The sequence below is a fragment of the Arvicola amphibius genome, chromosome 7, assembly GCF_903992535.2.
Source record: "Arvicola amphibius chromosome 7, mArvAmp1.2, whole genome shotgun sequence".
Classification (NCBI taxonomy): domain Eukaryota; kingdom Metazoa; phylum Chordata; class Mammalia; order Rodentia; family Cricetidae; genus Arvicola; species Arvicola amphibius.
Genome location: NC_052053.1, coordinates 105,111,546 through 105,126,099, shown reverse-complemented (window position 1 = coordinate 105,126,099; position 14,554 = coordinate 105,111,546). Strand labels below are relative to the sequence as shown.

Sequence of the window (14,554 nt, the reverse complement as noted above, 5' to 3'; positions counted from 1 at the left end):
CAAAGTAGCACAAACCTGAAAATGTCAAGGGGTGAAAGTAGGTGTGCATCAGGTCATACTTGGCAGCGAAGTCCCTGCTCCTCTGCTTGCTATGCTAGGCCTGTCTGCTTCTGACACAGATAATCGTTTTCTGTGCAGTTGTCATTGAAAAGTGCTTCCTTTTGAGTTGCACTTTAAAAAACAAGCAAGCAAAAAACCAGGGTACTGTTGGAGTTTTGGGAAATCAACACAAGAGCTCACTCAGTCTTTCATGAGCCAGATCCCTCCTCCCCCCTCCCCATCAGAAGTAAGTTGCCCCGTGCCCTCCCTCTCCACCCAGTGACCATGTTAAAAGATGACCCCATTCTCTCTGGGGAAGACCAGAGCAGCAGGGATTCATCTGTTAGCCTCTTGTTCAGCATCATTTAAAATGTTGTCCTGGTTGAGATCAGCTAGAGATGAATTTTACTACAAATTATCTGAGTGTGATTGCATTTACTTTTCTAGGTAGTGATTAAAAAGTGGTCCATCCCTTGTCCTGTGGCCTTAAGTTGCATCGATGGAGTGTTCCAGGTAAAAGTTTTTAGGCTCTTTTATTTTAAATTTTTCAACCAAAAAAAGAAATGGGAGATCAATGATTATTTTTTCTAATTAATGAAAAAGTTATGGTTGCATTGCGTTTTAGAACTGTGCTTTGAAGTGATCGGATCTGAAAGTGTAGTAGTAATAAATTTGTCATATTTGTTGCTGTATTCTGACTTTTAATAGCTATTGGTTTCTCTTTTCCCCTCCATACTCTTAAACAGATTTCCAATGCTACAGCTGACTGTAAACCAAAGCTCTTTCATTTCTCCAAAGAGGTGTGTAACTTATTAACAGATACTTTCGGGTGATTTTTCACATTTCAAGTTTTAAGAGATTTGTGTAACAGGGTCTCTCAGGTCTTTATACCTGTAACTAATTAATTTTCATGAAAGTGCTAAGTATAGGATTGCCAACCAGAAGAATAATATTATTTAACACAGGGTGGCCCATTATGAGGCAGCCGCCTTTTTCTTTTCTTTCTTTTGGCGTGCCTTTAAATGGAGCCTGTTTTAAATGGGCCTTTGCCTAAAAGAACAGATTTACCAAATGTCTGGTCTGGCCAGTAGGTCCTCTGTGGGCACGGTTTTCCTGTTGCGCTCTGGACTTGTAAAGCTAAATCGCCAATTACATCAAAACTTCTCCCCTGTGAGCAGGACTTTGGTCTTTAGCTAAACGGCCCCATCGTTGGACCTGTTGAGAACTGCCAATACTCCGGAACAGCATTCCGAGGGGAGGTTTATGATGCTCAGAGCAGAGACCAACAGACCAAGTCCCATGCCCGCTCTGAGAGCGCTGTAGGAGCCTGGAATTGCCTGGAAGATTCTCTGGGCGTGAGCAGAGAAACAGGAATCTCAGTGTGCCTGGTCCCTGCTTTGTTGTTTTGTAGGCCCCAGGCGCTAGGCTTCCTACTCACTGCCCAGCCTTTATTAGAATAGAATGCTAATGTGGTTAGTCCTCCACGCAGAACTTTCGATGTAGCTCCAGTTTTTAACTAAGAAATGTCTCTCCAGCCTCACAAAGGAGGTCACCACATCTTTCACACGGCGAAGCCCTCCACGGGCCGTAAAGATCTAGGTAGAGTAATTGACAAGCTGGGTAAAGGAGCAATATATGAAACCGAGACTGTGTGACTTAAACTCTCCTTCCCCTGAGGCAGCTCCAGGGAACACGACTTCCTAGGTACTGTATCCCAACGTAGTTCCTCATCTGGAAGTTCTTTTGGTGGAGAGCCTAAAGCCGGCTAAGGGGAAATATTTTTAGACCAGAAAAGAAAAATCATTGCTATCCATTTGTTAAAGAGGGTACTTTAATTTAGAGGGTAATTTTGGCTTGCTAGTTTTCTCTGGCCCTTGTTAAATATTCTAATAATAATTTTTAAAGAAACTATAGGCTTATGTATTGCATGGGATCCCATGAAGTTTTTCAGGTCTAGAATTAATGATCTTTGTGTTCATTTAAAAAAATCTTGGTGAAGGATTCTGGCAGTACAAGATGTGGTTTCTATTTTTAGTACTTGCTTGCACTGAGTATTTGGAGTTATTGCTGCTTGGGGTAATGAGATGTATTTAAATTGTACATACCTTAATAATGACTGGAAATTATAATAAAATGTCTTTAAACGTAGCTACTTATATCTTATCTAAATTATTTTTATCTTATCCAAATAATGTAGAAGGTGGTTGTTGTAATAAAGCAACATGGTATTAGGGACCAGCCAGAAACTGTTCAGGTCAGACTAAATAAGCCACCTACCTGTAAGTTCCAGTGTTTGCTGGTGACTGTAGAGCTTCTCCCCCACCCCCTCAAACATCTTATAAAGAGATCATTCATAAAAGATGAAATAAATTTGACCAAGTTGTTTTTTTAAAGAGAACTTTATTTCGGGGCTGGCAAGGTGGCTCAGTTGTATTGTTGGGCCACCAGGCCCGATGACCTGACCCTGCACTCATGGCAGAAGGAGAGTACTGGCTCCCAAAGTTTTCCTCTGACCTCTACAAGTGCTTAGCGGCATGGGTGTGTGGGTACACACATACACAAAATTTTTTAAACTGTAATTAAACCAAAAATAAATAAATAAATAAATAAATAAATAGCCAAGTAGCAAAATGGAGTAGCTTTTGTCTTCTAATAATTTTGTCTTCTAAAATTGTTTTCAGAGTATTTATGCTGTACCAACCATGGCTTTTTCATTTCTCTGCCACACCTCAATATTACCCATTTACTGTGAGCTTCAAAGGTACTGTAGAATGCTGGGAATGTGCATTACTTATGGGGCTTGCGGATTGGATTGCGTTCTCACTTAGGAATCCTCCTCTACTTTCGTGATTCTAAGCATCCATTAAGAAGCAGACGAGGCGGCCAAGAGCGAATTCTGCCCTCGCTGAGATTGAGGCCAGTGACGCCATCTTTGCCTGCGTGTCCACTTATAGATTCTAATGTGTAGTCTTTGATGGACTCATGGTTGTCCAGAGAGTCCCAGCTGGCCTGGGAGATACTTGTTTCTTCAGACAGGATTCGGATCCCTGGCTTTCTCAATGTCTTACCATTTTTGTGTTTCAGCCCCTCAAAGAAGAGAATGCAGAATGTGACCAATACAGCAATTGCTTTAAGCTTCCTGCTCTACTATGTATCTGCACTCTTTGGTTATCTCACTTTTTATGGTGAGTATATTCTTAACTAGGTGACGAAGGAAGCACAGCGACCTCATGCCTGGAGCTGTCTTCCCACCTTTCCCTGGTAAGTTCATCTGTCAGGCCACATGTCAGCACTGTGGCGACCTTGTCACTTCCTCTCTCTGACAGAGGTGAGTCAGGCTTAAGAATAATGAATTCATGGGAAAGTTCCCTCTTTTCAGATTTTGGTTTTGATTTTCAGTTATGATGGTATGTATGTGCGTGTCTGCGTGTGAGTGGAGTACCTGTGGGGGCCAGAGGAGGGCGCCAGGTACCTGGAAGCGGGCATCTGTGAGCCACCCAACTTTAACGTCAAACTCCTGTTCTCCGCGAGAGCACTACACGGTCTTGATGGCTAAGTCATCTCTCTAACTCCCGAAATTTTTCTTAGACTTTTATGTCAAATTTCAAGCATATTGGTATCTCTATAAAATAATGATTTGGGTCTTTTAAAATCGCATGTTCAGAGCCAGGTATGGTGATGCACACCTTTAATCACAGCACTTAGGAGACAGAGGCAGGTGGATCTCTGGGAGTTAGAGGCCAGCCTGATCCACATAATGAGTACCAGGACAGCCGGAGTTACATAGTGAGACCCTGTCTCAAAAAAGTAGAAGGGGGATCACATATTCAGTATGTTAGAATCTAGATGATAAACCTAGAGGTTAGGAGAGTAAACCATCTCAATCATTACAAAGGGCCAACTCCAGAAAGCACGAGACAGTACCGTGGACTCAGCTGTGGGACATCCCTGCCTTCCGGCTTCGTTTCTCCAGCATGTGCTGAAGCACATTACTGCCTCTGCTGTGCCATGGTCTTTCTCTCTAAGTTTCTTAGACACTTGTAAAATTATAAAGCATAAGCAAAATTCTCTTTTATTTATTTTGGAAATGTTTCCTGCATAGTTTGTTGGGTTTTTTCCTCTTTCAACAAGAATGTCAAGAACAAAAACAAACCCTAGAACAAGAAAGAAAATATGAGCAACATTTGTGAACAATCACATCATGACACACGGCCACTCAACTCGCCCAATTTTGAATGTATTCTTTAGCTTATAAACATTTTTATAGTAACGGCAAGTGAGCGACTGTTCCTTCTTGGGGATGCTTAGCCGCTGATGACCTGATTGATAGCTTTGTGCACCTTTCAAGTCTGAGACTCCTGTGGCCACCAGCTGTGGGCCTTTATTAATGCTTACCTCCCAGTTTTCCCAAGCTCCATGTTTTCTTATACCACATTTCCCAGGCCCATTGAGGGGAATACTGGTTTGAGGATCCAACAAATCTGGGTTGTGTAACTAACTGCCATTCCCTAACTAGCTCTGTGACCTTGAGGGGAGCCTCTGCCTTGAAGCATCTTCAACTCCTAATCTATAATGCATGCATAACTGCATGGGGTTGCAGCAAGGCAGAAGTGAGTTCTATATAAATCCTGCTATGGTATTCGGCACATAGTAGTCCTTCTCTGGTGTAGGAGGTCCTTCTGTATTTGTGTTGCTTTCATTGGTTATTAAAGAAACTGCCTTGGCCTAGTTGATAGGGCAGAACTCAAGTAGACGGGGGTGGGGTGGGGTGGGGGGAACAGAACAGAATTCTGGGAGGAAGAAAGCAGAGACAGACGCCATGATTCTCCTGCCTGAGACTGACGCTGGTTAGAATCTTTCCTGATAAGCTGCGACCTCGTGGTAATATACAAATTACTAGAAATGGGCTAAAGCAAGATGTGAGAGTTAGCCAACAAGAGGCTAGAGATAATTGGACAGGCAGTGTTTAAATGAATAGTTTCTGTGTGATTATTTTGGGTATAAGTAGCTCTCCTCCTACTACACTTCTCAAATGAGGGCTGCTTCTAGCTGAGCACTCCCATCATCCTACTATTGTAATTGTCTCAATTTCAGGGATCCTAGATCAGCATTGTGCTTCTAATTATTCTTATGTGCATGTTGTATGTATGCCCAGGTACATGTGTGCACATGTGAGGGTGGAGGTTGGAGGACAGCCGCAGGTGTCATTCATCAAAAGCCTTCGCCTTGTTTTTTGAGACAGGGTCTCACACTTGGCCTGGAATTTACAACTAGGCTTTTGGGCTGGCTGGTCAGCATTGGGTTGGCTGGTCAGCAAATGGTAGGGACTGCACCTGTCTTCCTCCCCAGCACTGGGATTAGAAGCACATACCACCACACCCAGATTTTGTTTTAAAGGTGGATTCTAAGGATTGAACTCAGATCCTCATAGTTGCAAGGTGACCATTGCCTCGACTGAGCTCTCCCCCACCCCTCTTGTGTAATAATTGGTTCTTTGCAGTCATTCTTCCCCCCCCGCCCCCATTGTTAATCATAACCTAGAAGTGCCTTCTCTGTGGCCTTCCAGTGGTGCAGTCGAAGCTGTCTGATAGCAAGAAGTTTGGTAGGCCTAGCCTGAAGTTTAAGATTCTAATTCATCTTTTCGAGTTAGCAGTTTTATCCTAGAGAGGTAAAGAGGCCTGCCATGGGACTAAAGGCAGCTTTCTGCATGCATGCCAGTGTTCTTGCTGCTACCTTATGGAAGTCTTCTCTCTCTCTCTCTCTCTCTGTGTGTGTGTGTGTGTGTGTGTGTGTGTGTGTGTATTATTTTTAATTGAGCTATACATTTTTCCCCATTTCTCTTCCTTCCTCCCCTCTCCCCTTCCACCTTTCCTCTTTGCCCCCCAATTTATTCAGGAGATCTTGTCTTTTTCTCCTTCTTATGTAGATCCATGTGTGTCTCTCTTAGAGTCCTCTTTGTTGTCTAGGTTTTCTGGGGTTGTGGTCTATAGGCTGGTTATTCTTTGCTTTATGGCTTTATAAAAGCTACTTATAAGTGAGTACATGTTATATTTGTCTCTCTGACTCTGGATTATCTTACTCAGAATGTATTAGTTCTGTCCATTTGCCTGCAAATTTCAAGATGTCATTATTTTTACTGCTGAGTAGAACTCACTACATTTTCCTTATCTAGTCTTCGGTCGAGCATCTAGGTTGTTTTCAGGTCTTATTATGAATGATGCTGCTATGAGCATGGTTGAGTAAATGTCCTTGTATTATGATGAACATCCTTTGGGTGTATGGCTAAGAGCTGCATTGCTGGGACTTGGGAAAATTGATTCTTTTTTTTAAATGGGTGCAGTGAACTTTATTGATGGTCCTCAAGAGAGTAGGGCTTCCTAAGCCCCTCCTGCTATTCTGAGGGTCTGGGATGGAAACTGTGAGGGAGATGCTCAGTGTCAAGGGTTGAGTTAGGACAGGGACTGCTCAGCAGCCGAGGGCCTCTCTCTTGCTGTGTCCTTGCTGGGATGGGTGGTCCAGGGCAGGCTTCTTACTCCTTGGAAGCCATGTAGGCCATGAGGTCCACCATTCTGTTGCTGTAGCTGAATTCATTGTCATACCAGGAAATGAGCTTTACAAAGATGTCATTGAGAGCAATGCCAGCCCGGGCATCGAAGGTGGAAGAGTGGGAGTCATTGTTAAAGTCACAGGAGACAGCCTGGTCCTCAGTGTAGCCCAGGATGCTCTTTAGTGGGCCCTCGGATGCCTGTTTCACCACAGTTGGTGGTGCGGCAAGCATTGCTGACAGTCTTGAGGGAATTGTCTTACTTGTCATGGTCCACACACCCATGGGGGCATCCGCAGAAGGAGAGGAGATGATGACCCTTTGGCCTACCCTTCAAGTGGGTCCCAGCCTACTCCGGGGTGGTGAAGACACCAGTAGACTCTACAACATACTTGGCACCGGCATCAACCCATTTGATGTTGGCAGGATCTCGCTCCTGGAAAACGGTGATGGCCTTCCCATTGATGGCAAGCTTCCCATTAAAGTTTGCACTCCTACCAGCAATGGGGGAGTGTTCCCCTAACTCCAGCATAAGTTGTCATCAGTGTTTTTGATCTTGACCGTTCTGACAGGTGTACAGTGGTTTATCAGAGTTGTTTTGATTTGCATTTCTCTCATGGCTAAGGATGTTGAGCATTTCCTTAAGTGTTTTTCAGCCATTTGAGATTCCTCTATTGAGAATTTTCTGTTTAGGTCTGTACCCCATTTTTTATTGGATTATTTGTTGTTTTGATGTCTAGTTTCTTGAGTTCTTTGTATATTTTAGAGATCAGTTCTCTGTCCTGTGTGGGGTTGGTGAAGATCTTTTCTGTATGCTGCCATTTTGTCTTGTTGACCATTTCCTTTGGTTTACAGAAGCTTCTCAGTTTCAGGAGGTCCTGTTTATCAATTGTTTCTCTCATTGTCAGCCGCATTCAGAGAGTCCAGTTTGATCACATGCTCATTCAGTCCCAGTCCCGCTGGCCTTGGTGAGCTCCCATTAGATCAGTCCCACAGTCTCCATGGGTGGACGCATCCCTCGTGGTCCTGACTTCCTTGCTCATCTATTTCCAGATTTTCCCTGGGTTGCGGTTTGTTCTGTTTTGTTTTTTAAATTGCCTCTATTTCAGTTTTCAAGTCTTGAGCCATTTCTTTTACCTGTTCAATTGCTTTTTCTTTGTTTTCTTTAAGGGATTTATTGATTTCTTTAATTTTTTAGTTGTCTCTCCCTCTATTTCTTTTTTTTTTAATTCTGTTTATTTATTATGTATACAATATTCCATCTGTGTGTATGCCTGCAGGCCAGAAGAGGGCACCAGACCTCATTACAGATGGTTATGAGCCACCATGTGGTTGCTGGGAATTGAACTCAGGACCTTTGGAAGAGCAGGCAATGCTCTTAACCTCTGAGCCATCTCTCCAGCCCCTCCCTCTATTTCTTTAAGGGATTTTTTTATTTCCTCTTTAAGGGCCTCAGTCATCTTCATAAAGTTATTTTTAAGGTGTTTTCTGCTTCATCTGCGTTGGGTTGTTCAGGTCTTGCTGTTGTGGAAGCACTCGTTTCTGGTGGCGCTGGTTTGCTCTTTATGTTGTTGAGTGGATCCCTGTACTGCTGTCTGCCCATCTCTCCCTCCAATTGGAACAAATAGAGCCTGTGTTTCAGGGGGGGTCCCTTTTCCTCCAGTTGGTATAATTGGAGGCCATGGCTCCATTAGTAGCGCCTTCAGGTGTAGGCAGAGGAGAGCCTTTGGTGATCATTCCTCTAGATGCCTGCGGGCCCAAGGCCCCTGGTGTTGGTGGGGCTGAGGCTGAGGCTCTGTGGTCAGATACTTTCTGGAGGCCACAGCTGTCATCATGACCTGCCATGTTGCTACTCATATTTCTCCTCCCAGTGGTCTGGCCTGTTCCAGCCCTTTGCACTGCTGCTTAAGCTCCTCCTCCCAGCAGCCTGGCCTGGCCCGCCACACTAACGGTCGTGCTTCTCCTCCCTGTGGTCCTTCCTCGGTGTCTTCAGCAGATACGACACCAGTGGTACAAGTGACTTACAGAAATCACCATCAGGTCCTTTCTGAAATTTGTGAAGCTTTCTTTGAGTCTAAATTAGTGTGTAATAATTGCTCCTTACATATATTAAGGCTCAGCTAAGAATATGGGATAGATGTTTAGTGGTGGTTGACTCAGAAGGTTTTCCCCTTGGGAAAGTAGAATTTCTAGTAAGTGTTCTTAATACTTCTGGAACTGAATGGAATCTTTATCCAGGACTCTGAAAGCCTAGTTAATATCAAACTTCTGTTGGATTAAAAAGATCTGTAAGTATCAACCTACATTAATATTGGTTCTAATCACAGATATTAAGAAGGGAAAGTGTCCCTCTGGTGAACTAGGCTGGTGCCCAAACATTAAATAATCAGGCCGTTTTAATATCTGCGGGGTCGTTAAGAAGTGTTAATAGCTCATTTTATGATTAAGAAAATGGAGATAAAATAGTTTGCCATATTTCTCCGAAGACTCCCAAGTATCTCACAGATTTGGAAATAGATTCCAGATTTCTTAGTTCTTCCCAGTTCTCATACCTAGTCCCATTCTTCATTCTGTAACTTCCGTCTGCGGCACTGTAGACAATCTCGTTCTCTGCTGTGCCCATGGTGACTGCCTCCACTAGCTCAGAGCCCCATGATATAGTGGTTATAGCAGTGGCTTTCTGTTTTTTGTGTTCTGGTATTTTTCTTCCTCTCTGTACTTATGTGTAATTCAGGTCACAACACATTCCTCTTTCTCTCTTAGTTACACTCCTCACTGCTGCAACCAAATACCTGAGGCGTGAAGCAGCCGAGGGAGAAAGGTTTTTTTTTTTTTTTTTACTGTGGTTCCCAGTTCACGGTTATAGTCCATCATGGCGGGGAGGGCACAGTGGCGGGAGCTGGCAGAAGAATCAGGAGTAATGAGGCCTTGCCCTGCTTGCTCTCTCCTTTTTATACAGTCCAGGGCCCTGGACCTTGGGATGGTGCCGTTCACCACTGAGTGTCCCCACCTCAACTGAATTCATCAAGATAACTCCCACAGGCATGCCAGAGGCCTTGACAGTTGAATTAACCAATCCCTAAGTGATCGTACTTTTAGCTTGTCAGAGTCAGTCCAGTCCCTGTGCCAGCTGTCTTGCTGAGTCTCAGGGCCTCTCCAGCTCATCCTCTCCCCACCCTCTTTGTCCTCCTGCTCAGGATGCCTGCACTGTAGTGCTGACTGGAGCAGCCCCTTCCTCAAGCACATGTTCCCTTTGCTACCACAGGCTTCGGTTCTAGAAAGTCTCCCCCGTGGCTTTGAGTGTCAGCACACACATCAGCTCACCCCATGCATTCAGTTAACCGTTGAGTCCATGGATTATTGTCATCTGAGGACACAGGAATAAGGCTCCGAGAAGCTGCTAGCGGGCAGTGGGATGTGAATGTGCACCGTCATCTCAGTGTAGAATCACCGTAGCTCTTTGTTTAAACTTCGTCTGTCACTCGGATTTGTTCATGGTGTATACACTTTCTCTTGTGTCTTTATGGGGTCCTCGTATCTCTTAAGACCCAGCAAAGCAGAGGTACATTTGATTTTTGTATTTCTAAATCCCTGTTCTCTCAAATGAAACAGCCCCATTCTAGTCTAAGTCCAAACCAGTCTTTGACCATAGGTCCTGAGGGTGGCATGATCACCCTCCTTCTTCCTCAGGTCACCTGGGCAAGGAAACCATTTAAATAGAAGGAAACTACCAGGCAGAGGGCGGGGTCAGCGTCTCTCAGTCCTGTCTCTCTCTCTCTCTTTCCTGACCAAACAAGCCATTTTCTTAATGTTTCATTTTTTCTCATGCAAGGTCGACACAGCTAGCTGATCATATGTACAAACCACTATGCAGACTATAGACATGACCCCTGAAAGTGGTCAACACTGTGGACTTTGAGAAAATGCTGGTATAGAGGGAAAGCATGTGAATGTGGGGTGCTCTGCTCCCTCCAACCCCGACATGAACTGCTTGGCACTTGTGACCTACACATCTCATATTGCCATGGTACCTACACATCTCATATTGCCATGGTTACCAAATTCAGCAGTGCCCATGCAAGCACTTTACAAGTGCTTTGTTAAAATTATGGCCGAGTTCTAAGGAATTTTGCTTTGATTTACGTTTTATTTTATCTTGTTTTTATGACTGAGCCTCACTAGTTTGGAGCTTGTTAGGTAGACCAGGCTAGCCTCAAAGTCACAAAGATCCATCTGCCTCTGCCTCCCCATTGCTTTGATAAAAGCCACCACACCTGGTTAAGGAGATACTTTTAAATACTATTGTTTTGTCCTAACTTTAAAGATTCTGTATGTCCTGGTTTCAAATTTTTCTAAAAGAATACAAAAGAGTGGACGTGGGCTAGTAGGATGTCTCAGCAAATAAAAGTTCTTATCACCAAGTCCAGTTACCTAAGTCTGATTCTCAGGACCCACAGGGTAGGAGAGAACCAACTCCTGCAGGTTCTCCTCCAAGCTCCACGTGCGTGCAGTGGCGGGCACACCCAAATAAGTAAATAAGTGTAATGCATTTTAGAACGAAGTGTACATCTCAAGAAAATATTAAGTATCTTTGTATTTCATAGCAGAGAGAAAAGGACCAGAAATGAATTTCAGAATGGGATCTAAGCCTAGTATGATCCAATAATCCAACAGAAAATAATTTTGCTATTATTGATGTAGTGGCACATAGTTTATAATGTGACCCTGATTGCTGCTACTGCTGTTGTTTTAATTTATTTACAGACAGAGTGGACTCAGAATTGCTACAAGGCTATAGTAAATACTTGCCACATGATGTTGTTGTCATGGCTGTGAAGTTATGCATACTGTCTGCTGTGCTTTTGACAGTCCCTCTAATCCACTTCCCTGTAAGTATGCCTAAAGGTTTTGTTGCTTAGTGTCGTGACTCCCTAATACGGCAACACTAATTCTTTGCAGACCAGAACCTTTGAATCACATCTAGTCTTGTGTATCTTATTCATTTGTCAAGTAATTGATCCAAGACCTCATACTAGCATGTGGTCCCATGAAAGCCCAAAAATAACAGTGAACCTCGAAGCTAATTTGTGCTTTCTGAGATTTAGTTTAGATTTACCTCTCTCTCAGTTTTGTTTCCAATTTAGAGACTATAGTTCTAAAGGGTTTGTGTGTGGGGAGGGGGTGGGGTTGTCTTTCTGTATTCTGTTTTCAAAAGAATGTGTACAAAGAAGAGAGAGTCGAGTCAGCAGAAACAAGCCCCTCTTGGTCTATTCCAGGTCGCTCCCCACAGGGAGTTCATGCTTAGGCTTGGTGCTTGCTCTAGAATTTAAGGGGCGGAACAGATTGCCATTCTGTATCCAGTCGATGCACATGAGAATCCTAAGAATTTCCGTAGAGATGAAACCAACGGCAATGGGTAGAAATGCTTCTGCCCGGGTGTCTTGAACTCATGTGAGTTTCTAAAAACCAGGACCTTCCGGAATTTTTGCCCCTCCCTATGAGACTACAGGGCCAGGGGTCCAGCCAGGGCCGGATAAAGTTGTGGGCTGTGGTTGCCAGTGGCCTGCCCTAGCAGTGGAAGATGTGGAAACCGGTTCTTTGTATTTCCATGCCGTGGAACAGATAACAGAAATAAAACAGAACATGGTATTTCTTTCCCATACCATGGTTTATTTTTTTTTCTGCTTGGAACTTTGTTTGCCTGTTGAATTTAATGAAAATTGTTCTTTGTGATTTCATAACACAGTGTTACTGCTTGTAATTTTTTAAATTACAGAACCTAAAAAAAATTGCCTGTGAAACCTTTGTGTGGAATTTAAGAAAAATAATTCTTATGAAGCTCGCTCAGAAAGGTTTATGTGTGTAAAAACACTGCATAATGATAGTTTATGCTGTGTCTGGGGAATATAAATGATCTGGGGTAAAAATATTATGGTTACTATACATGTGTTTCTCTAAGCAAATGCTTTGCCTTTGATCCTTCCCTTTGCCTAAATGTCTTTTTCCCCCTGTTATATAGGCCAGAAAAGCTTTAATGATGATACTTTTCTCAAGTTTTTCGTTTTCGTGGATTCGTCATTCTCTGACCACACTAGCGCTCAACATTATCATTGTTTTACTTGCAATCTATGTTCCTGACATTAGGAATGTATTTGGTGTAGTTGGTAAGTTTCCATTTAAAAAAATCATGTACTAAAAGGGACAGGGGAGGGTGTCTCAGTGGTAGCGCACATGGGCAGAGGTCTTCGGTTTGCTTTCTAGCTTGGCAGAAATAGAAGGGGTAATAAAATCGCTGCTCTCACAGCTGAATCCCATGACGTCTTGGTTTTCTCCTCTCTACCTCATAGGTGCCAGCACATCAACATGCTTGATCTTTGTGTTCCCAGGGCTGTTTTATCTGAAACTCAGCAGAGAGGATTTTCTCTCATGGAAGAAACTTGGGGTAGGTTGTTCTCAACTGTCTCCTTTAAGGCATCCATCTTAAGAAATAGTTTGTCATCCTTTTTATTACTGCATCTGTGTCTAAAATGCCAGCATGTATCTTAGTGCATAAAGGACATTGTGGAGTCAGGTTGATGCTCATGCCTGTGATCCCAGCTCTTAGGAGGCTGAGGCAGGAGGAGTGCTGAGTGTTTGGGGCTAGCCTGAGCTACACCTCCGAGAAGGGCAGAGGCTCGCCCTTACTGTCTCCTTTGTCTCCACAGGCACTGCTCCTGCTCGTCACTGGTACCTTGGTCGGGAGCTTCAGTTTAGTGCTCATCATTTTTGACTGGGTCAACAATGAAAAACATAATTTTCTATCATAAAGAATAATTTACCTCTATAATCAAAAAGGAATCATTTTGGAAGGCATTGGATATGAAAATTACACTCAGGAAAATTATTACCAGCAAAGCAGGACAGAGCAGCAGTATGGGGCAGAAAGTAGGCGTTTAGTCATTTTTTTAACCCAAAATTAGAAAAACTCACCGTGTTCTTAGATATATTGAGTCATTCTTTTGTGTGGCAGTTTTGTTTTGCTTCATTTTTGAGACAGGATCTCAGTGCATTGACCAGGCTGGCCTTGAACTCACAGCTGTCCGCCTGCTGCTGCTTCAGGAGTACTGGCGTTAAAGGCGTGCACCACCACCAGCCTGGCGCATTCCTGCCATTTGTGACTTTAAAAAATTAAGTAGCCTTTATTTTTTTTAGAGTAGTTTTATGTTTACAGGCATATTGAGTGAACAAAATAAGGGATTCCATGTGACTCCCTACCCCAACCTCCAGCTTTCCCTGATATGGACACCTTGTGTCAGGAGAGCACATGTTATACCCAGGGATGCTAAAGGTCGGTGTGAGGGTTTGCTCTTGGCCACCACTGATCTTTTCAACAGAAGGCCGTGATTGGGATCATGTAGGACCGTGTGTCATTTTGAGACTGACTTCTTTGATTTAATAGCTTGTTTCCTTTTAATTATGAATAATATCCCATTATAGGGATATAGGGATGTATCAAGTTTGTTGATCCACTCACCCTTGGAAGACCTTCCTACTGCTTCCAGGTTTTGCCAACAATCAATAAAGGTGCTAAAACTGTTTGTGTGCAGGGTTTTACATGATCATGTTTTCAGCTGGAGTGTGTGTGTGTGTGTGTGTGTGTGTGTGTGTGTTAAATACCAAGGAGCACATGCTGCATCGTAAATGTATGTTTAGTCTTATTAGAAACTGCCAGACTCTTCCAAAACCGTTGTAACATTTTGTATTATTGCTAGCAGTGAGTGACTGTTCTGTAATCCCGTATCGTCACCAGCTTTTGGTGTTAGGAGTGCGGTGTGCTGAGTTCCCACCACTTGAGTGGAATGTGGTGGTGGCAGCTCTGCTTTGCGATTCTAATGGAATGAAATGGGTGTCACACATGCTTCTGTGACCAACCGCTGCGGATTTTCTTAGATGAGTGGCTAATTCTTTTGCCCAGTTTTAAATTGGGTTGTG

At 43.4% G+C, this 14,554-nt stretch overlaps 1 protein-coding gene across 2 annotated transcripts in view; it reads left to right on the top strand.

The window, feature by feature from the left end:
• Nucleotides 1-14,160, top strand: part of Slc38a6 (solute carrier family 38 member 6) — a 60,523-nt gene extending 46,363 nt beyond the window's left edge. For both annotated transcript variants that reach the window (XM_038335883.1, XM_038335884.1), the window contains 8 exons: nucleotides 487-552; nucleotides 786-839; nucleotides 2,721-2,800; nucleotides 3,124-3,224; nucleotides 11,348-11,472; nucleotides 12,603-12,747; nucleotides 12,931-13,025; nucleotides 13,288-14,160. In XM_038335883.1, coding sequence (XP_038191811.1) covers nucleotides 487-552; nucleotides 786-839; nucleotides 2,721-2,800; nucleotides 3,124-3,224; nucleotides 11,348-11,472; nucleotides 12,603-12,747; nucleotides 12,931-13,025; nucleotides 13,288-13,389 — 768 coding nt within the window. In that variant the 3' untranslated portion in view covers nucleotides 13,390-14,160. The remainder of the gene's footprint in view (nucleotides 1-486; nucleotides 553-785; nucleotides 840-2,720; nucleotides 2,801-3,123; nucleotides 3,225-11,347; nucleotides 11,473-12,602; nucleotides 12,748-12,930; nucleotides 13,026-13,287) is intronic.
• The last annotated feature ends 394 nt before the right edge of the window (nucleotides 14,161-14,554 follow it).